The 22,886-nt window shown below is 38.6% G+C and overlaps 2 protein-coding genes across 3 annotated transcripts; one reads left to right on the top strand and one right to left on the bottom strand.

Annotated features, from left to right (window-relative positions):
• Positions 1-1,184: 1,184 nt before the first annotated feature.
• Positions 1,185-16,538, bottom strand: LOC112181944 (beta-glucosidase BoGH3B). 2 transcript variants are annotated; one of them, XM_024320348.2, is made up of 11 exons: positions 16,331-16,538; positions 5,829-6,091; positions 5,455-5,659; positions 5,216-5,306; positions 4,949-5,094; positions 4,104-4,347; positions 3,527-3,631; positions 3,203-3,385; positions 2,764-2,968; positions 1,922-2,414; positions 1,185-1,536 (listed from the first exon to the last, which is right to left on the bottom strand). In XM_024320348.2, the coding sequence occupies exons 1-11, from the start codon at positions 16,495-16,497 to the stop codon at positions 1,449-1,451; spliced, it is 2,190 nt and encodes a 729-aa protein (XP_024176116.1). In that variant the 5' UTR covers positions 16,498-16,538; the 3' UTR covers positions 1,185-1,448. The 2 variants fall into 2 exon arrangements, with proteins under 2 accessions (XP_024176116.1, XP_024176117.1); XM_024320349.2 differs by lacking the exon at positions 16,331-16,538 and adding an exon at positions 6,283-6,524.
• Positions 16,539-21,381: 4,843 nt separating this feature from the next.
• LOC112173075 (inactive protein RESTRICTED TEV MOVEMENT 2) lies at positions 21,382-22,886 on the top strand. The gene is made up of 2 exons (XM_024310624.2): positions 21,382-21,582; positions 21,681-22,886. The coding sequence occupies exons 1-2, from the start codon at positions 21,447-21,449 to the stop codon at positions 22,727-22,729; spliced, it is 1,185 nt and encodes a 394-aa protein (XP_024166392.1). The 5' UTR covers positions 21,382-21,446; the 3' UTR covers positions 22,730-22,886.

Here is a 22,886-nt window from a genome sequence, read left to right as displayed (position 1 = left end):
TCTGGACGGTCAATTTCCGTCATTGCATAATTGCATTAAAACTTTGTATGCTGTAGTTGAGTTTAGATTTATTTGTGTTGTGATACCCTGAGCCCCACAGTACTAATCCATTAGGAAGATATATGATATTTGTACCACGGAGCAGGTCTAAAAATAACCTGAACTTCAAGTAGCAGTTTTGTCAATGGTATTAGAGGAAAAAATAACCGATTGCTTTTGGGAGCTTTGGCCATGCTCATGAAGATGGTTCCCTGTAAATGTGGAAAGCACATCACCCCTTTGCACTACGGATAACATGGATCCGTAGGCAGACTGGTAAATGAGGTAATGATTGCATTCTAAATTGACAAGGCTCGCTGGGATAATGAGGTTCCGTTTCTTGGCAAGGATGGAGGAGAGATTGCAATGCCCCGAGTGCATGGTGCACATCGGTGTTGCACTATGAAGATAGGTTCTTATGGACCAGATTGAAAATCTACTTCCGTGAGACGTTGGCCAACAGTAAATACATGCCGACCATCGAAAAATGTCAAAGAGGCACAAAAAACCTCTTCGGATAGTTGGGATAGCCCATAGTCCCATACCAATAGTTTTCATGTTGATTTCTCAAGCATTTGCCAACCATTTTCCTGAGGCAAATTTTCAACGTCTGGGCTGCTTTTTTCTTTCAAGCCCTCACTCCGTAGTACATCTGTGCATCTATATTTTTATATTATTAATACTCTGAAGAGCGAAGACCACCTTATCAGATGGTTAACTGTTGTACAAATCTCAGAAATGACGTCCAAAGAAGAGGCTAGTATATAGTGTGTAATCCGTTGGTTGAAACTTGAAGGAAATGAGACGTTGTTGTAATTGCTTTTAACAGGTTGGAATTGAATTTCCACCACTTTCACCTCACTAATTGTTGACTGTTTCCACGCAGTTCCATTGATTAACTCAGGTTAACCATGATGCGCCGCAAATGGTGTCATGGTTGAAGAGATCAATGGTTGGTGTCCGAACTTGGATATTTACCATATTGTGCACAAGCCTGTGGCGTGGTACTGCATAAGATGGCTCAACTTCTTGTTCATGAACAGTCGTTTTTTGGTTGGCTCATAAATTGTATTGCAGAGAAACTATACAACCTCTAATGTCTAGGTACTGTTATTTGTAAAAATTCTTTCAACTGGAATGTGACATTAACCAAAAACCATGGCAAGAACTCGTGCCATTTTCTGTTGTCAATAAATTAGAAGTCAAATAAAATCTAGTCTTCATTCTGTCAACTAACTACCAAACAGCCAACATATTTTCAGCAAAGGAACATGGTGCACACACATGATATGGTGCAAGTTCCAATAAAGAATGTTGTGATTATCAAAAAAAATTGAGATCGCAATCATTGTTCAGTTCAGATATCAGAGGTAAAATTATACCTCTATGGGTCGTTTGCCAGCTTTTAACTAGAGAAACTCTTCTCTGAAGCTGAGAATTAGAGCAACGACAATGAGAAGTGTGCATGGCCTTCCAAATACACCAGCTGAAGTTGACCTACAGATATCAATAAACCATATGTAAGTATTCCATACAACCAACCAAGTTATTTCATTATCAATATGAATGCCACAAACCATAGGTAGTAATAACAGAATGAAACCTAAGACTACCATGAATCCCCACTACAACTTCCATATTTTTTTTTTCAATGCTTACTCATTATCCATATTCACCACAACAGGTCTACCATGATCACAAACCTAAAGTATAACTCAAAGTTAATGCCCGACATTTTGGTACTAAAGTTTCAACTAGCAGGTTTCATTCTGGAAAGAAATACATGACGATGTACTAGCAAGTTCCAAACTCCTCTTCAGAAGAGAGGGTAATATGATCACATTGATCATCACACATAGCATGATATAAATGCAAAAATTACCTTGCTACGAGCTCCTTAACTGACTCAGTTTCAAGTCCAAACCCAAAAGGGAAAAGTGGATCATAGTGTGGATCCCCAACATTCATTGGAAGTTGATCTACACTTCTGAACCATGTTCTCGAAAGCTTTCCGCTGAATCCATACTCACCATAAAGGACATCAGTAATGCCTTGGCCTTCAGTTCCTGGCAACCATGCTGCCACCAGGGCATCAATTGAGGAAACATATGGTTCGATCACAACAGGTCTGCCAGAAATTATAATAACAATGCACTTGACAGCTTCACACACACTGGTGATGACACTTGGGCCAGGATCCGCCATAGTTAAGTTCATGCTGTCTCCATAAGTCTCGGCATAAGGGTGCTCGCCAACAACAACAATGGCATATTCAAAGTTGTTGGACTTAACAAATTCACCATCAGGATTCTCATGATAGATAACTTCTGTGCTTGAATCAACTGTTGATTTGATAGCACCAAGAACGGTAGTTCCTATTTATGAAAAGGAAATCCATCACTATCATTTATTAAAGTAGTTTCCTAGATGTTAACATTCTAAATAAAGATGTGCTTCAAGGGTATTGGGACATAATATGAAGAAGTTAAGGGCATTTGATCCAACCATCACAAAATCTTTACAGATGAACATGGCTCACTATATAGATACGTATACATAGATATATCTCGATCAATCTAATAACTATGAAGACTATGTATAAATATTTTACCTAACAGCTACCACTCCTTGTTGTGTATACTCAATTATGTCATTAAATAGAACATGAAAGTATCGCATACAGAGAAAGATGCATATTAATATAGCTATTAAAAGAGACCATACCCCTTGTAAAGTTGTTGCCACTGAATCCTTGCCAAGCAATTGTCCATCCACCACACTGGTAACCCAGATTATCAGCATGACTGCCAGCAACCAAGATTTTGGGCGCCTTCTTAGGAAGAGGTAGGACCGGATTGGTTCCATTTTTCCCATTCTTCAGAAGCACAAGTGACTTTCTGACAGCCTCCCTTGCCAAATCTCTATGAGCCTGTTATGGTAGCAATAGCCATTAATTCCATCATAGTTAACTACTATATAATTTATCAAGAAATGTAATATACTTGAAAAGGAAAGTTCATGTAACTTAGGAAAGTAGCTTTTTGCCACTGAACTCTGAACCTAATCATTAAAGGACTAAGAATTTACTAAAACTGTGCATTCTATTTTTCCAACTACAAAGCAAGCCAATAGTCATCATGCAGTAAGCAATATGAAGGTTGACCTGGCTTCCAAGCTCATTGACTAGGCTGAGATCACCCAAAGGGTTCTCAAAAAGACCCATGGTAAACTTGACAAGCAAAATCCTTCCGACAGCATCATCAATACGATCCATTGGGATAACATTGGTCTTGATCAGGTAGGTGAGATCATTGATGAACTCTTTATAGTTAACAGGAACCATTACCTTCAAAACACAAAGAAGCATGACATCAGAGTTTTAAAAACACACTTAATCATTTATTACTGCATTGACTACAGTACAAAATTTATAATATTATCTCATTTAATTTCTGCATGACATTTGTTTCTAAAATAACTGACCAACCATGTCTATTCCAGCAAGAATTGAAGCTTGGACAGAGTATGTGTAGTTTGAATGTGGTGGCGAGGTAATCCTGTCAATTCCCTCCCAGTCTGATATAACAAAACCCTGAATGTTCAGCCAAAAACTATGTTATCTTAAGTCTTAACATGAAATACTGCAGAACAGAGGTATCAGTGCATGTACTCACCAAAACAGAGATGTCTGTAATGAGACCAATTAAACGACAACAACACGGGGAAAATAATATTAATCGTAGGTACATTAATTTTCATGTTGGTCCTAGCTAGTTTTAAGAGGATTTAAACAATGAGTTATCAGAGAACAGAATGATCCACAAATAAAAATACAGATAATTTCAATATCCAAAGAATTGTTGGATCTAGAAACCTCTCATTCAAATCCTGGTATGATGTTAAAATTGAGGCTATTATCTTCTGCTTACATCAAATCTTGGTACGTAAATAAGAACACATTCAACATTAGACCTTTCCATGTTGCGGTCACATTTTTGTTGTAGAAAACCACCAGAACTGCAAAAGCTTGGATGTTACCAGAAAAAGGAAAACAAGATCCTAACCTTAAACTTAAGGGTCTCTTTAAGGAAGCCAGTGACTAGGTCACGGTTTGCATGCATCTTCTCCCCATTCCAACTGGAGTATGAAATCATCACCGTGGAGACACCCTTGATAATCGAATCAGAATAAGCAGGCATGTGGATGCTAAGCAAATCATGTCGGTCAATAACGGTGTTGTTCTCATTAATGCCCTTGCTTGTCCCACCATCACCCACAAAATGCTTTGCACAAGCAGCAACCTTTTTACTAAAAGATAATAAATTACTTAGTTAATTAACAAATACATGAGCGATTACTAGAAACTAAAGCATATATACACACAACAGTTAGATCCAAGTTTACTGAATGCACACACGCATTTATAGAACCAGGTGACTGCTTTCCCTTTTGTTTTATCTTTTATTGCCCGAATACATGTGAATAAAAACCAATTAATAACTTAAATCCATTAACTATAACAAGAGGAAAATTCAAGTAGAAATACTGAAATAGCTATCCTTGAGTGAACAATATGTTTGGTTGGTTTCGTACATACTGTGAGAGGAAGAGAATGACAAATATGAGATAGACAATGGAAGAGGTTTTGTCATTATCCTAGAATGACTTTGCAAGAATTTAAGCAAGAGGCACTGATTCAGTTGATTTGTATTGAATCTACAACTATGAATATACTATATATATCTCTACCAGATTATCTTTCTCAAGAATAAAAAAGATGGAGCTAATGAATCAGGAACGATGCTAATTTATATCAACAATATGCCAACAAAAAAAAAATAACATAGGAAGAAACGAAATGAAAACATAAAACACAAAGAAAGAATTCTATTTTTTATAAAATGCATACTTTCCGCCAACATATGGAACTCCTTTCCGAGAATTAGCAGGAATATCTCCCTGTAAACCTGGAATAATTTCTGTCATTGCTTGCACAATTTTGTGATCCTCGCTGTAGCTTTCATAACAGCGACCCCATCGTGGATCTCTACATACCTAAATTTGAAGTTACAGGTGAAGCAACAAATAAGAAAACTATAAAGCAACCATATGACATCTTTAGCCATATAAAGAAAAAACTATTGAAACTTAAAATGTATAGGAGTGAATTATTCACCGCAATGCATGGAGCAAATGCATAAGGAATGCCCGTAGCTCGGACTTCAAGAGCAGTTGCAGCACCAATTCTTTTCGCCAGTTCAGGATCCCTGTATACTGAAATTATTAAATATAAAGCACATTTGACTAACCACATTTTCCAAGCCCAACATGATGATGCAGAATTTGGCTAAACAGCAGCATGATGATGCAGTATGTTCTGAAATTTTAGGCTAAGAAATTGAAAAATCTACTTGCCTGGTCACTCCAAGCCCCACATTATGCGGAAATATCGTAGCATTAAAGACGTTATTGTGTCCATGAACAGCGTCAATGCCATAAATCATGGGAATCCCCAAACGGCTAGCTAGAGCCCCTTTCTGAAATCCATTAATCATGTTAACCCAGTCCTCGGCACTGGCCTCTGGAAGCGGTGCACTACCACCGCCGCTCAACACACTCCCTGCACAAATTAAAACACAACATCACTCCACTCCATTGTTTCTACTATCATCACCACCCTTTCAGAAAGTTAAAACAGCCAAGAAGAAATAAAAATGGAAATATATAACAGGCCGGTATTTCATACAACATTGATGTGCATCAAAAACTCGGAAAAGAAATTAGATTACCAATGAAGTAAGTTTTCATGGTGTCGACATTGGCAACACTTCTATCAATCTGCACCATCTGACCAATTTTCTCTTCAAGAGTCATTCTGCTGAGAAGGTCCCCAACTCGAGCGGCGGCCGGTTGGTTTGGATCTTTGTACTTGATGTACTCCGCCTTCACCTTCAGCTTCGCCATAGCCACCCACCACCAAAGCAGCAACATAGCTACCACCGAAAATGAAACCCTAGCCATTGTGATTCCCCCTCGAAGCTCCTTTCTGATTCTGAAAATATAGAATAATAATAATAAAGAGCGTCGTCGTTTTCCTTTCAGTTACACAGTTGGGAACTCCCTCACAATTTCACGGTTCAGCTTAATTCAAGAAGGAAGCTAGAACAGAAATACTGTCCCGCATCAACGATTTGCCTCAAAGCAAGAGCAGCATTGTAATTTCCAAGAGAGAGACGAGCTTACCCAGTAAGAGAAGAAAAGCTTGGGAAGCGCGTTTGGTGAGAATTGGTTGGAGAAGAAGAGAGGAAGAAGGAGAAGAATAAGAAGGAGAAGAAGGAAGAGGTAATTGTTGTGTGAGTGCTTTGCTATGCTTTGCTTACTGTGAGAGGCAGTCAGGACTCGGGAATCTGGAGGGAGGTTTCTGTTCACTGACTTTTCTCCTTCTTGCTTTTTGCTTGTTTCTTTTAAGCGTTAAAAGTTAAAACCAAGAATAAAGGAAAAGGAAAAAAATGGAAAAGACGTGGTTGGGTAGTGCGGGCACGCATTACGTGCTACGTAACGTGACAATATTGCCTCGATTTAAAACCCAAATAATAATAGAGAAAAATGCACCAACAGTCCTTCAACTCTTATGCACCGTCCAGATTGATACCCACACTCACAATGGTATCAATGTGATACCTAGACTCAAAATTTGCTATCAAAAACATATTTCAGTCAATGTTTCGTCAATCGTCCGCCAAATATGATGACGTGGCATATACGTAGGGCAAAAGATAGGGGCAAAAACGTCTTTTTAACTTGTTAATAAAATAAATTGAATTACACTAAAAAAAAATTTATTTGTTGGTCACATCAAAAATATCTCTTTCTTTCTTTTTTCCCTTTCTTTTGCTCTTGCTTAATCTGGAACAAGTCCTTTTTTTTGGTTTCAAACCCATTCAATTAAGTAAACTCCAAAAGAAGCCATGAATGGATATCCATTAGTACCAATCCAAGCCCAGATGACGTCTTCTGTTAAGATAATCCACACCCTCATTCAATCCTACTCTCAGTCAATCCACACCGCCGCATCTCCGCCCTACTCTCAGTCAACCCTCTATTCCACACCTTTACCCCACCTCCCATCTCTACCCATCAACCCAGCAAAGCCCTCGTCTCCAAATCCCCACTCGTTGTTTCCAGCTCCAATTGGTCCGCCTAGACCTGCCATTTCTAGATGGCTTTTCCCCCCTCCTCTGCCGCATCGCGTCATCGGAGACTCCTCTCTATCCGCTCAACGAAACCTTGTACTAATCTGGGTTTTGCAGGTTCTTTCTTTCATGGCTACGGCTCCTTACACATCTGCTACTCTCTCGATGAATTAAACCCAGATGTAAATTCATTTGGGTTATTGCTGTGAAGAAGATGATAGATGATGGTGTGGACTGTGGAGAGAGAAAGGCAGAGCGGATGATGATAGATGATTTGGGTTATTGCTTCAATTCTCTTTTTTTTTTTTTTCCTTTTTGTCTGGATTTTTTTTTTTGAAGTCAAATCCATCCTCATTTCCTCATTCAAATCTAACAACCACAACTAAATCCCACAACAAGTAAGGTAAGCTATTCAAAGACATGGCAAGATACATCCTTTGACATCAATATTCACCAATCGAACAAACTCAGCAGCAGACACAAAAATCTCAAAATCAAAACTAAAAAAAGGAACAAATCGGGATTGGAAATCTGAAATCTCAATTACCAGCCCTACAAGAGGTAGGTGGATCTTTCTGGAGATCCTTGAGCTCCTTCCAAGATTTGCTTGGATCCTTGGACGCCATCACCTTCACAAAAGAGAAACACAGACGACAAACCCAGGAACCAAGGAAGAAGAAGAGGAGAGAGAAAATTATAAAAAAAAATCATTTAATTAAATAATCAAGTTGTTGGTAGAAATTGAGGGTTACTTTGGTCATTTGCAATCTCTGTTTTCTCCACGTGTTTGCCACATCAGCTCTTTAACGGAACCGTTACGGAAATTTAACGGAAGTATGTCATTGATAGCAAATTTTGAGTCTAGGTATCACATTGATACCATTGTGAGTCTGGATATCAAACTGGCCGGTGCACAAGAGTTGAGGGACTGTTGATGCATTTTTCTCATAATAATATACCCGCCTCAAACATGTGGCTATGTTTGGTAAGAAGTTAATTAACTAATTAAAAATAAAGTAAATCACCGCTCTATTTTTATTTTTTTTTTGAATAGAAATTGATATCATTAGAATCAATAGCCATGAAAAGGCCAAAAGTCTACAAACCCTCAGATAAGACCCCTGCAAGTAACAACCGGTACAACCTATCTAAGAAAATGCAAACAATTAAGTTCTAAAAGCGCTCGCTTTATGCAAGCCTCTACAAAAAAAAGATTACCTCGTCTTCTAAGGAAATGAATCATTCAACTAGTCCCTATCTGTCAATCACACAATTGTGGTACAAGCAAATAACTAGAAATGTCTTAGAAAACTTATAGAAGCTCTCCCAACTCACACAGGCTTGAAACCCTAGTCCATGAAGATCTATGCCACAACTAGCTCCTTTCCTTTCGGATTAGAGCTTGTAGTAACATCTGCACCATTCAAGTTGGTCAACAGACTCTTCTTTGTAGACCTCTGCTTCCCAATACCATCTACCTTTTAGTCCTTCATCTTGCCCGCTGTACCAGATGATATTTTATTTTTGCTTCCCACTGGCCTCCCTCTCTTCTTCTTCACCATGCCTTGATCATTCTGTGGCAATGAGACCAGCCCCATATCAGTAGGCTCCAAAGTTTTTTTACCCACTGCCAAACTCAATTTGAGTTCCTTGGGAGAGAAGGTGAGCTCAACCTCAACCCTAGAGCGACGCTTGCCTGTTATGGACTCCACCATACAATCAGACTCATCTATCTCTCTAATGCTTACCATACGACGTGGTTTATGCATTATGTACCAAATATGTAGGATTGCACAAGAGTTGTTCCGGGATCATCCTAGGGAGTTGAGTCTTGAAGATCAAACTATGCCCATTGAACGAAACCCTAGGAGTGAACGTAGCTGCTTAACTGCAACCTTCAGAACCCGACCCCGTATTCAAGGCTCTGATCCCGACCTGCATGGCACTACCCTGCTCCACCATCGATGACCCTAATACTTTGCGCTCTGTAGCATCATCTTCTTCGTTCAACCGCTGCCCCGAGCACGGCAATCCAACATGAGTGATCAACCCACACACTCCACATCTCCCAAACAGCTTAGCATACCTGAATTTGCACAAAACCTCCACCGTGCCTTCCACTCAATACCATCGTTGAAAGGACAATGGCCTGATTAGAGGAATCTCAACCCGAATCCGGTACTTGCCAACCTTCTTCTCCTGCTTATCAATCTCCTCAAAATCTCCCAAAGTATATCTGATCATTGTCATCACCCTTTCAAATCTAAATGCAGGTGGAATACCCTGCAATGTGATCCAACAGGATTAATGTTTAATCACCGCTCAATTATTAATTATAGTTTTGTTTTTTTTTATATTAAGAATCCATATATTTAAACCCAGCAAATATCTCAATATACCTGATGCTTAAAAATTTATCTTTGGTTTTATAATTTTCCCTACATCTGCTAGTGCATAGTGCATTCTAATAGTTGCCATTATGTCCCCGCAAAGTATAAATGCAAAGACATATGATGAAGGGGGCAATTTTGAATTAGGTATCACTCTACTTGTTGGCACAATTGATTTTCTTTTCAGGGTAAACCAATTTTATCATACTTCGAAAGCATTGGGCTATCAAACCTTAATTATGTTTGTTATTAAGCGTTTGTATTAGCGAACAAAATCACAAATATAAAAAGAGCTTAAGAGGAAAAGTATGATCGCCTGTGAAAGTGATACATATTTTGTAAAATAAATTTAAAAAAAAAATTAAAAATCAATTCACTTTCTACTTGGTATCAATTTTTATGATGGAGACAACTTTATTGATTTTGTTTAGTTGCTGAAATGCTGGGTATTTGGGATTGTATCTTTTTCTGACTACATTAAAATAAGGGTAAAGAACCAAGAAGACATATCATTGTTTGTCGAGCAACACCAATACCACCTGGCCATCGTATCCAAAACAAGATACGATGACCACCAAGAGTGAGAGTCACACACTGCCACTCCTAGAGAAAGAAATAACCACTAGGGTCATAAGACCAACATAAACCAGCAGGAATACATACTCAACCAGTGAGAACAACTCTTGTAACAGTGGGACATTCCACTCATAGTCATCCTCCACGATCAGATCTTCCACCCTTAAGTCCTCCAACCCTGCAGCCGAATTGGAGAAAGGCTTAAAAAGAACCGATATAGGCATCCAAGGATCATACCAAGCCAAAATCCGATCCCCCCCCCTCCCTCCCCCCCGGGGGGGGGGGAGGACCTAGAGTCTGATGCATTTAGGTACACTGTGGATAGTATATGGCCTTATAAGTTTAGCAATCAGTGAACTGGGGTTCTGTAATAGCCTCCACCCTTGTTTAGCAAGTAATGCTCGGTTGAAGTGAACCATGTTTCTGAACCCTAACCCACCCTCAACCCTGGGGAACACACAGTTTCTCCCACACTAGCCAATGTATCTTCTTGTCACCAACCTTGTCCCCTTACCAAAATCGTGCCATAAGGCTGTGCAACTCAAAGAAAAGGTGTTTGGGTAGCTCTAAGCAGCTCATTACACACATTGGGATGGATTGAATCACTGCCTTTATCATTACCTCCTTGCCCGCAGCGCTTAATGTCTTCTCCCTTCATCCTTGATTTTGTTTTCTCACCTTTTCATATAAAAAGTTGAAGGCCCCAATCTTAGAGTAACTCAGTTCAGTTGGTGAGCTGAGGTACTTATCACGTTTATCAACACAAGAACCCCTAACACAGTTGCAAGTTTATCCTGCTTAGATCTTCTCACATTCTTGCTAACAGGAATTCAAGTTTTTTGGTAATTGATAAGTTGTCCAAATGCTTTCTCATACTTCTCGAAAATTTCCTTGACAACGTCTCACTCTTCCAATTTTGCCTTGAAGAAAATGAAAGAGTCGTTGGCAAAGAATATACGTGTCATAGAAGGAGCTCCAGTACATATATTAGTTGTTTATTTCTAAAAAAATTTAATAGTTGAGAGTTATATAATCCGCCTAATTTTTTGGTTTGAGAGAGGAAGCTCTCTTTTCTTTATTATAGTATAAATTAGGACTAAATTTAGTTTACTCCTTCAAACTTTGGGTTTTAATCAGTTTGATTCCCAATCTTTTTTTTTTTTTTTTTAATTACAATGGTCCTTACACTTCTAATTTCCATCACCTGCATCTAAAATCTAAATTTCAAATTTAGCTCCAATCATGACTTCATTTGCTGAGTTGGAGCCGACAGCATGGCCCACAAGAAGGGTAAAATGGATATTTTTTAAATAAAAATATTAAAGAAAGACTCGTAGGAATTTAATAAACCTGCACACCTCTCTCGAGACTCGAGAGTCTCACTCTCTCATCAAAAAAGCCCAACCCCAAAAATCTCCCAGGCAAAGATTAGAGTAGCTAGGGCTGGCGTTTAAACCCGTAACCCGCAAACCCGCACGCTAAAAACCCGCACAAACCCGCCCGTTTATTAATCCGGGCTAAAAAAAGCCCGCACGCAAAAAACCAGCAAATTAACGGGTTTTGCGGGCTAAACCCGTTGGAACCCATTGGAACCCGTTAACTCAAAATCCTTCCCAAAAACCCATTACCCATACGGGTTCCCCATTTTTTTTTTTTTTCAACTAGGGCATTTTTATAATTTTTCTTATTCCCCATGAGAATCCGACAGTTGGATCTTCATATAATTGTGAAAAGATGATTCAAAAGGAGATCCGTGAGGATTCGACCGTTGGATCGTCGTATAATTTTGTGAGGATGGTTCTAAAGGCGATCTGGGACGATCCAACCGTTGGATCTTCGTATAATTGTGCAAAGATGATTCAAAAGGCGATCCGTGAGGATCCAACCGTTGGATCGTAATATAATTTTGTGAGGATGATTCTAAGGGCGATCCGGGACAATCCAACCGTTGGATCTTCGTATAATTTTGAGAGGATGAACCTAAGGGCGATCCGTGAGGATCTGACCGTTGGATCATCGTATAAATGGGTAAAGATGATCATCTAGGTGATCCGTGAGGATCTGACCGTTGGATCGTTGTATAATTTTGAGAGGATGAAACTAAGGGCGATCCGTGAGGATCTGACCGTTGGATCATCGTATAAATCGGTAAAGATGATCCTCTAGGTGATCTGACCGTTGGATCTTCGTAAAATTTTGAGAGGATGAACCTAAGGGCGATCCGTGAGGATCCGACCGTTGGATCATCGTATAAATCGGTAAAGATGATCCTCTAGGTGATCTGACCGTTGGATCGTCGTATAATTTTGAGAGGATGAAACTAAGAGCGATCCATGAGGATCTGACCGTTGGATCATCGTATAAATCGGTAAAGATGATCCTCTAGGTGATCTGACCGTTGGATCTTCGTATAATTTTGAGAGGATGAACCTAAGGGCTATCCGTGAGGATCCGACCGTTGGATCATCGTATAAATCGGTAAAGATGATCCTCTAGGTGATCTATGAGGGTCCGACCGTTGGATCGTCGTATAATTGTGATTTGTGAATTATTTTTTGTCAAAAAAGGAAAGGAAAAAAATCTAAAAAGATAGAAAATAAAAAATTTCAAAATAGAAAACCAAAAAAGTTCATATAGAGAAAATGGCAAATGAGAGGTTATATACATAAGTCTTAATTAGTTTTAGTTGCTTTGATAAAAAGTTTAAAAAAAAAAAAATGTTTACTGGTTTTAACGGGTTCCAACGGAAAACCCGCAAACCCGTCGGGTTTGGCCCGCAAAACCCGTTAAGCTAACGGGTTCTTACCGGGTCGGCCCGTTAAGAACCCGACCCGTTAAGAACCCGCACCGTACCCGCACGTTGCCAGGCCTAAGAGTAGCCATGGGAGATCGAGGCGGTAGTGGAGAACTCTTCCAATTCCTCCACCCATCAGTAGCCCCCATCCAAACCCACCTCTGAAACCGAGCTGCAAAACCCCAAAATCCCAGTCCACACCCTGACAAACAGCCCAACAAAACAAGGCGAAGAGTACTGCATTTCGAGCCCAATCATCTCAAAATCTTCAACCGCTAAGAACAAGAACAGCCCAGCAACAAGAACAATCAACAAAAACACAATCTAGGAAGCAAGAAGATTAGACTCCCTCTCTCTGAAATAACAAACAGAGCCAAACCCAGAAATCGGGAGCAACCATAAATGATTTAAAAATGTACTTAATTGTATCTAGATTGAAGATTAGACTCCCTCTCTCTGAAACAACAAACAGAGCCAAACCCAAAGAGACAGATTCAACGCAAGGAGCGGATGGGTTCAATAGCTAACTAGTTGCTCTATTTTTTATTGTTTTTTTTTTTTTAATTCTTTTGAAGCTTTGGATTGGATGAAAGGAAGAGAAGGAGGATAGAGGAAGGTGATTTATGTAAATGGTTGGTCGGTGTTGTTGTTGTTGTTCTTCTTCTTCTTCTTCTTCTTGGTCGCTCTGGTTTGGTATTTGTTCAATCTGTGATCCTCTCCTTGAGCTTAGCAATGTTGTTCAAGATTTCGCTGGCCATATCAAAGAGCCGATATGAACTTGACCGTTGAGAGAGAAGAGGGTTTCAGTGACATGTGAAGCAATTTTGCTTCTGGGATTCTGTCTGTGTGCGCGCGCGCGCGTGAGAGAGAGAGAGAGTGTGTGTGACGAGAGAGAGAGGAAATCTGGAATTCTCTCTCTCCTCCATCACTGGTTTCTGAGCACCCACGACTCACCTCCACCACCATCGTGCTCCCCGATTTCCGACGAGTCAAACCCAACCTCCCTTCGTCCGGCGACGCCTGGCAGCGATCTCATGCGCCGATGCCTTCAATACGTAGATTTGATTTGGACACCGTCTTCGTTACCCTTACATTGTCCGCCGGCAACTAAACCCGCCTTTCCGACGACCTCAAAAATTGAGGCAGAAGAAGCAAAATGATTACTTTGGGTGGAGCCAAAAAGCATGAAGTACAGGCAGATTGGTGGAGCAGAAGAAGAACGAAGCAATGAAGCATTGTGTTCTTCAATTTTATTTATTTATTCATTTTTTTATTTCTTTTGTGTCTGAATTTAGCCCAAAGGTTATTTTGGGAATTTACCCTTCTTGAAATGTCAAAGGCTGAAAAGTGGGGCCATGTGCTCCAACTCAGCAAATGACGTTATGATTAGAGCTAAATTTGATATTTAGAAAGGATCCGGATCTGAGATTCTCCTCCTAACTTATCTAAGCTTTTATATAGATGACACCTGTCAAGTCTCATATTCAATGGTCTACATATCTCATCAACATAAAAAGTTACTGATTTTACAAAATAACCCTTCTTTTTATCCGTATTCTCCTGTTTCAACTCTCTCTCTCTCTCTCTCTCTCTCTCTCTCCACCCTCCACCCTCCACCCTCCGCTAGTCCTCTCTCTCCACCTTTCTCTGTTTTCAGATATGGTTCCAAGGTAGCCCACAGATTATATATTCCTTCCATTGATTATCCTACCTCCATCATCTTCAAGAATACATGATTGAATAAGATTTTGCAACAACCACACAATTTTACAAACCAGTCATCAAATCAATCAACCTCCACCGTTGTAGTCATCATTCAACCTATTTCAAGATCTTGTTTTTCGGATAAGAACAAGATCATCTTGAAAGTCAAAAATGAAATTTTTTCATGATAAAAATTGGGAAAGAGAAAAAGTGATAGAAATTGGGGAAGACAAAAAGAACGGACCAAAGGATAGTCTTAGCATCGAGGCTCCCAAATCTAGTTATAGGGGTTGTGGGAGAGAGGCAATTGCATCTTAAAGGTGAGTTATTTCTAGGGTTTGAAGGTAGAAACTAGAGGAGGAAAGTAAGGAATTGGGGGAGGTTGTGAAAATTAAATAGGTTTACTTTGCTGTTTGTAATCGGTGCTGAGTGAAGAAGAAGAAGAACTAGAAGGAGACTAGGAGAGGCACTGCACGTGAAGGAAGAGAAGAATAGGGGACATAAAAAATAGAAAAAGGTAAACTAAAAATCATAGACCATTAGATTAATTGGAGCCACGTGTCCAAATCTTGTGAAAAGCTGAGGCAGGCTAGGAGGGGGAAGGTGCTCAGGAGAGGATCCTGATCATTTAGAAATTAGAAGTGTAGAACTGATTTTTGACCTAAAGTTTGAGATAATAAACTGACTTCAGTCTTATAGATTAATTTGCTGAATGATTAAATATAAGAATGGTTGTACGTTTGCCTCGTTAAACCTTATAAGAATGGTTTCTTAGGTTGCCTTTCATGACCCATTATAGTCGAAACCCGGAATCTGGGTGGGTTAATTTGGAATGCCTTCTTCATTTACATTAATGAATTGACACCCCATATCTTTAAGCCCAAGTAACCTATGTATCGCATGAGTAAGTATAGAAAACAAGATTTCTCCGACTAGCAAAACAAAGAATTTGCTATCAAGTGGAAGACTAAGACCAATGGAAGATGTGAAACTATATTGACATGGCATCTATAATATCGGTCACATTCAGTTTCAGGAACTACCGCTAATTAATTGATGCGTAGATAAGCAAAGTTCGCATGCATCGAAACAAGGAAAATGAAGTGGTAATTTTGAAAGGAAAAGAGATAGGGATGGAAGTGTTGAGATGGGTTAGGGGAAAAGAAAATTTGAAAACGAAACCGGAAAATAAAAAATAGAGAAGGGAGAGGTTCTCGCTCGAAATAACCAGGATAGAAATTGAGTTTACTCATTCGGTCCTTCACACTCACATGTGCTTAGGTTATAGCTCAAGTTATGATAGACAACATTTGTGTACGTATATAACGCACAAGCATATATGTAGGTGTAGTATTTCAACAACAATTTGAAGATTGGTTAAAACTGAAATTTAGGAATTAGGACAAGGATAGTTTTGCATTCTTCCTTTGGAGGATTGGGAGTCTGCAGAGTTACTGTCTAGTACAGGAAGAGAATCAAAGAAACTCAAAAGAAGAAATTAACATGGATTTACTAGCTTAGCTAGTTTCCAGTTCAATCGCAAGTATAGTTGGTAAATCAAGCATGAAATTGAAACAAATATAAATCTTGTATAAGAACAAATTACATGATGGATCTGTTTAGGTGGTGCGTACCTCTTGGCGATATACATATTAGAGATGGAGTGAAATGGATCGATGGAATTCAAAGTTATAAATGCGTACGTATTGCGTACACAGGCGTGAGTAGTATTGGGTTGGCTTCTATCTCCAGACTCCGGCCAAGTCGCCAACAACTGATCATCTCCAGGCGACCAAAGCATTATAAATCAACATTCAGATACAGAGACGGAGAGAGAAAGGGTTCAGATCAAGAGAAGATTACTATATATAATATAGGTAGATCTATATATAACTGTACTGTGATTTGCTTTATTATAATGTAAAGAAAAACATATTATACTGTTTTAGGGGGACTTTGGGGTTGTCGTGATTTTTTATCTGATACTTTGGCAACTTCGATGTGGAGAAAAACCCGGCACGTTTTGGTTCTATTTCTCTTTTTTCCATTAAATTACTTTTTTTTTTTCTTGGGACGATACTCTCTCACTTCAAGTCATTTCTGAATCTGAATAAGAGCAAGTTCACCCGTTGGATCACCAGATCACTCACTATTCACTACTTTTTAATATTAATTTCACCCTCTGGGTCACGAGCACAGTGTATTTCGTGCCCTGGGTCACCCTGTACAGTGTTCTGGGTCACCATGGTGACCTATACAGTATATTTCGTGCCCCGGGTCACGGGCACAAGTATTTTGTGACCCAGAGAATGAAAATATACACTAAAAAGCAGTGAATAGTAGGTGATCCGTTGACCCAACGGGTGAACTTGCTTTAAGACTACTTGATATCTTGAAGAATGAAGAGTGGTTCTATTAAACCTCCACATTTATTATATGGATCTCCTCTAATTTTTGTGAAATTTTATTTCCCATTTTATCCTCAAAAAGAAAAGAAAAATCTGAACTGTGTCTCATTTCCCTCTCGATGGTGACTATGGAAAGACCCTCAATTTGATATTTAGATGCTCTGAGATGATTATTGATAGGACTTTCATGAATTACAACTGGACAATTCAGCCCCATAATTGCTCAAACAAGGGTAATTCTCCAATCAATCATGCTAAAGTTTGATGATAATCTATACTATTATTAAGAGAATAAAGTTTGCTCTCTAAAACTTAATTTTTTTACCAATTTAACCTTTATATATTAAAAAATTATGAAATATAGTTAATCAATAAATATAATATGGTATATTGTAAAATAGAAAAAAAATTAAAAATATGGTAGTTATATGGAAAGTTTTTCCACTATCTTTAACTTCTCTCCACACACATAGTGGGTGGGCCCTGCTAATATTAAGAAAGAGTGGATGAAAACATGAAGTTCTTAAATGATAAACAATAACTATAATAATAATAATAACTAGCATTTCTCCACATATGCTCTCCATGTGCAAGTTATTATTTTTTTTTCCAGAAAATAAAAAAGAAAAGAGTTGGTTATTGCAGAGAAAATAAAATGAGAGAGAGAGAGAAGTGGGTTATGAGTACTTTTTTTTTAATTTTTTTTTTAATAAAAATACATTTTGTAAATATCTTAATTATTTTTGTGATTTAATTAATTCTCAAAGTTTATTAATCTTCTAGAGTCAATTTTGTCAAAATTTTAGATTTTGGCTAATAAAGCCTATTCTCTTAATAATAAAAAAACGGACTTATTCACCCTTCAACAAGTTTCTACACGAAATATATGTAGCATTTATACATTTATCCACACATACTCTGCATATGCAAGTTATTATTATTATTTTTTCAGAAAATAAAAAGAAAAGAGTTGGTTATTGCATAGAACAGAAAATTGGAGAGAGAAAAGTGGGTTGTGGGTATTTTTTTTTTAATTTTTTTAATAAAATACATTTTGTAAATGTCTCAATTATCCTTGTGGTTTAATTCATTCTCAAAATTTATTAATTTTCTAGAGTCAATTCTGTCAAAATTTTAGATTTTGGCTAACAAATCTTATTCTCTTAATAATAGTATAAATAATAATAAGAATTAAATTCAGTTTACCCCCTGAGGTTTTGGGGTAATTTCATGTTAGTCCATGTCCTCTCAATTTAATCAGTTTACCCCCTAAACTGTTCAATTTTCCTCAACTGTGTCCAATGTCTCATTCTCCGTCCAATTTGGACTTTAAGTCAGACAAATGAACGCACTTTAGTGGCTAAAATTATAATGGCAAAAAAAAAATCCACGGCAAAAAAAAACAAAAATTCATCCACCTTCTTCCTTCAATCCCACTATGGGTCTCTCTCTCCTCTCTAATCCCCACTATGGGTCTCTCTCTCCTCTCTAATCTAACTTGTTCTAACCTCGATTCCTATTTCACCTCCCTTCAAACTCCCTCACCCAAAACTCGAAACCCTAGAGTCCCAATCCCCAAACCCTTCTTCCTTGACCTCAAATGGCCATTTCAAGAAGAAAAAAAAATCCACGACAAAAAACCTCCAATTTCTCAATCTCTCATACTCGATTTCAATCAGTCTCTCCACTTCATCTCTCAACCTCTCCATCTTCGGTTCAAACTTCAAACTCTCTGTATCTCATCATCTCTCATCCGGCAAGGCTTCATCTGGTCAAGCCTACGAATTTCAAGTACAAGAGCTCCACCGTCAACAAATTCCTTCTCTACCGCGTCTCGCCCCAAACGACATTGTCGACATGCCAACTTCGTTCCTCTCTTCATCTCAAGACTCACTCTTCCAGAACTGAAATCCGGTCAAGGCTTCGTCGATCTGGGTTTGGAGCTTCGACTATTAATCTCATCAAAATCAGCTTTCTCGCTCTGGTATTTGGGTTTGTGGGTTGCATGTTTTTGTGGTGGAGATGAACCACTCAGCCATGGTTTCAAAATTTCTCAGAGGAATTCAGTTTCTGAGTGTTGTTAGTTTCTTATTGGGGGGGGGGACGGTTTCGGGCCACGACAGCGGCGGAGGAGGTGCTGCCATTCCAGCGATGAACATAACATTAGCTACCTCAAATGAAAGAATCCCTATAGTCTGCTTCTGGGTTTTGGTGTTGGGGTTCTTTGAATGCTGAAGTAAAAGAGCATGCTTTAGATTCGAGCTTACCTGGTTACCCATCTTCAAAATCCAAGGCTCTGCAACCATCGCTAAGATCTGAAGCTCCGAGATTCAGGGTCTGTGCTAGAAACTCAATCCAAATTACATGTGTGCAAAATTTAGTGATACCCTTTGGCTTTGGTTGCTGATTGTAAGCCTCAGATTGTGCCAAAGGAAAATGAAACAGTTGGGAATTTCAACGTGTTGGGATTTGGGTATTTGAGAGGTGAGAATGCTTAATTGATTAGAGGGAAAAAGATGGTTTCTTTTTTTTGTGTTTTGGGTGAGACTTGAGAGTGGGGGGAATCAATCGGTGCTTTGAAGCACATCTCTTCATGTTTTTTCTTTTCTACTTACAACTAGACTTGGGTTGGTATTTAAGTACTGTGAAAGCTTTATCAAAATGTTTTCAAAATTGGTCCGACTCTCTGCATTATTTATTTTTGTTTCTTTTTGGTTCCGGGGAGGAGGATCGATCAGAGGAAGAGGAAGAAGAAGAAGATGAAGTTTTTTTTCTTCTTTTTTGCCGTGGAATTTTTTTTTTGAAATGACAATTTTAGCCCCTAAAGTGGGCTCCTTTGTTAGACTTAACGTCCAAATTGGGCGGAGAATGAGACATTGGACACGGTTGAGGAAAATTGAATAGCTCAGGGGTAAACTGATTAAATTTAGAGGATATGGACTAACATGAAATTACTCCAAAACCTCTGGGGAGTAAATTGAATTTAATTCTAATAATAATAATAATAATAATAATAATACATATTTTTATTAAAAAAGGAGGACATGATTGATAGAGACAATAATTACAAAAAGATAAAGGATGATTCAACATCCAATACATTTCTATAACGTAAAAGCTGGAGATGCGATTTTAGTCACACCAAACTGATTTAATTGTTCAACACTTCAATTGTTCTTCTCTTTTAATAAACCGTTGAATGATGGAAAATGAGTCTTAAAATATTGAGATTCCGTGACATGGTCCAAGCCAGTGGATTGATCCCAAAAATATTCATACTTTGGTTGTAGTTATGGACATAGAAGATGATGTTTTTTTTTTTTTGGTTAAGTAAAATTTTACAAAAATTAGTCCATATAACAATTGTGAAGGTATGGATAGAATCTCTAAATCTTGAATAAAAAAAATAAAAAAAGACTTAGTATCATGACTCATTCTAATCGCCTTGATCTCCTTGACTTTGGTTGCCATTGAGTTTTTCACTTCAGTTTTTACTTTTTCCTTCTTTTTTAATTTGAAGGATTGTACTGTGGAACACCTTGTATCTCTATTTTGAATCTTTGATGATCCAAAACCGTTTATAATTTTTTGTAAATAAAAAAAAAAATTTAAGTATTCGGTCCACATATCCCAATTTTGTAAAGATGAGACAGAGGGAAGTTTATTTAGACGATCACTGTATACAGTAATAGTTAACCATTGCAAATATTATTTTTAAATACAGTTTGCCTAAAAATTGATTAGTTCGGACACAATGCAATTTTATTGGGGACGAAACCCCATTCATCATCACGACGGATTGAAATTCTTCAAGTTAAAGTACCACATTGAGAACCTAAAAAAAAGTTTTTTGTGCTAGAAAGATTCTCCCTATACATACATACATACACAAACACGTAGGGTTTGCAATTAATTCCAGTTTGAAACGTAGTTTTTATTAATCAAATATGTTACTGCACTCCACTTTTGTACTGAGAAGAACAAAATCTGCACTTTGACCTCCGAAAATTGAATCTTTTTCCAACTGTAGAGAACAAACTGAAATAATTTACTCCATCGTTTCAATTTGAGGGTTTAAGCATGCAGCCGCTGGCCAGCTGCCAACTTCGAATTTGTTTGTAGAAGACGTTATACCTGGTAGATGACCCAGGGGCAGGGATACACATAGAAGCCTAGCCTAGCTTGTAAAACACCACAAAACCAAATCAGCAAAAAAGGAATAGTGTCATTCATAAGAAAACCCAATACTTACTCTCATGTATATATATACAACGTAGAACCTGATGCAAATTAACAAGGGAAGTAAGATAGAGAACCAAAACAAAGAAACAAAGAGAGATTGATGGCTATGAGGCAACGCGTTGGTGCTACTAATACACGTCCAAGACAATCCATTCGTCCCACTTATGAGGATTTCCGGCCCCAGTTTGAATTGAAGGAAGAACCTGAAGCTCACATCATATATGTTCAACTTCCTGGTCTGTTACTTTTTAATATAGTTCAAACTACCCCAATTAAATTTGTAGCTTGTGTGTTAGAATTATCAATTGCTTTCTGTATTGTTTATTATTTGCAGGTTTTTTGAAAGAGCAAGTAAGGATTACATTTGTGCACGCCCCTGGTGTGATCAGGGTCCATGGACAACGACCCCTTGGCAACAACAGATGGAGCCGTTTCAACGAAACCTTTCCTCTTCCACAAAATTGCCACGAAAGTAAAATTCATGGAAAGTTTCACAATGGCGTTCTTACCATTACATTGCCAAAGGAAGTCCCAAAAGTAGATCCTAAAGAAGCAGCGGCTGCAGCCAAGCCAATCCAAGAGACAAAGCCAAAAGCTGCTGCTGCTACTGAGGCAAAGCCACAGAAAGTCTTGGAGGACGACAAGGTTCCTTTGAAAGAGAAGGACCAGATACGTGCTCCTCCATCTCAAAAACCTGCTGCTACTGCTGCCCGAGACGAAAAACAAAAGGATAAGATAAGTATTCCATCTAAAGACCCCCGAGTAGCTGCTCCTCCAACTCAAAAACCTGCTGTCGAGCCCAATTTACAAAAGGGTCAGGATGCCATTCACCAAACAGCTATTGCTACTGCTGCTAAAGACCCCCAAGTAGCTGTTCCAGAGCCAAAGGCACAAAGGGATGAGAAGAGGGTGATCGCGTTGAGTAGTGCTGCAAGTGAGCCCAAACCTCAAAAGGGTAGGGATGAAATTCCACCAAAAACTATGGGAGATGAAAAGGCGAAGGCGGACTACAAAAAGGAGGTTCAGGATAGAAACATAAGTGAGGAAAATGAGAAGCCGGGAGAACCAAAGATTGCTGAGAATGTTGTCGACACACCTCTGAGTAAGATGACTGGTGAGAGAAGCACAGAAGAAGCTGTAATCGAAAGGTTTGCCCCAAATACTTTAGATAAGATAAAGATGAAGAGCAAACGTTTTGGCAGTGCTGTTGGGGAAGAGGTTTGCAATTCTGCAAAGCAAGGGATAAAAAATCTAGACAAGTGGGTAAATAATGAAGAAAAGCAGCTGTTAATCAATGTGGGGGCAGCAGTTCTTGTTCTTGTGGCATTTGGGGCTTACACGACCTACAACTTATGGAGCCCCTCCGGAAAACCCAAGAACTAAGCATAGTATCTCTTCTAAATCACGTATACTCTGTAACAAACTAAATGTACACAAAAGCATGCATTTGTATAGATACACCGAAGTTTACCTTAATTCGATGTAATCTATAACTTCCACTAGAATGAAAACACACTTGTCACTGATGATTACCTTTTAA

This window comes from Rosa chinensis, chromosome 1 (assembly GCF_002994745.2).
Source record: "Rosa chinensis cultivar Old Blush chromosome 1, RchiOBHm-V2, whole genome shotgun sequence".
NCBI lineage: Eukaryota > Viridiplantae > Streptophyta > Magnoliopsida > Rosales > Rosaceae > Rosa > Rosa chinensis.
This window is presented reverse-complemented; position numbering and strand designations above follow the sequence as displayed.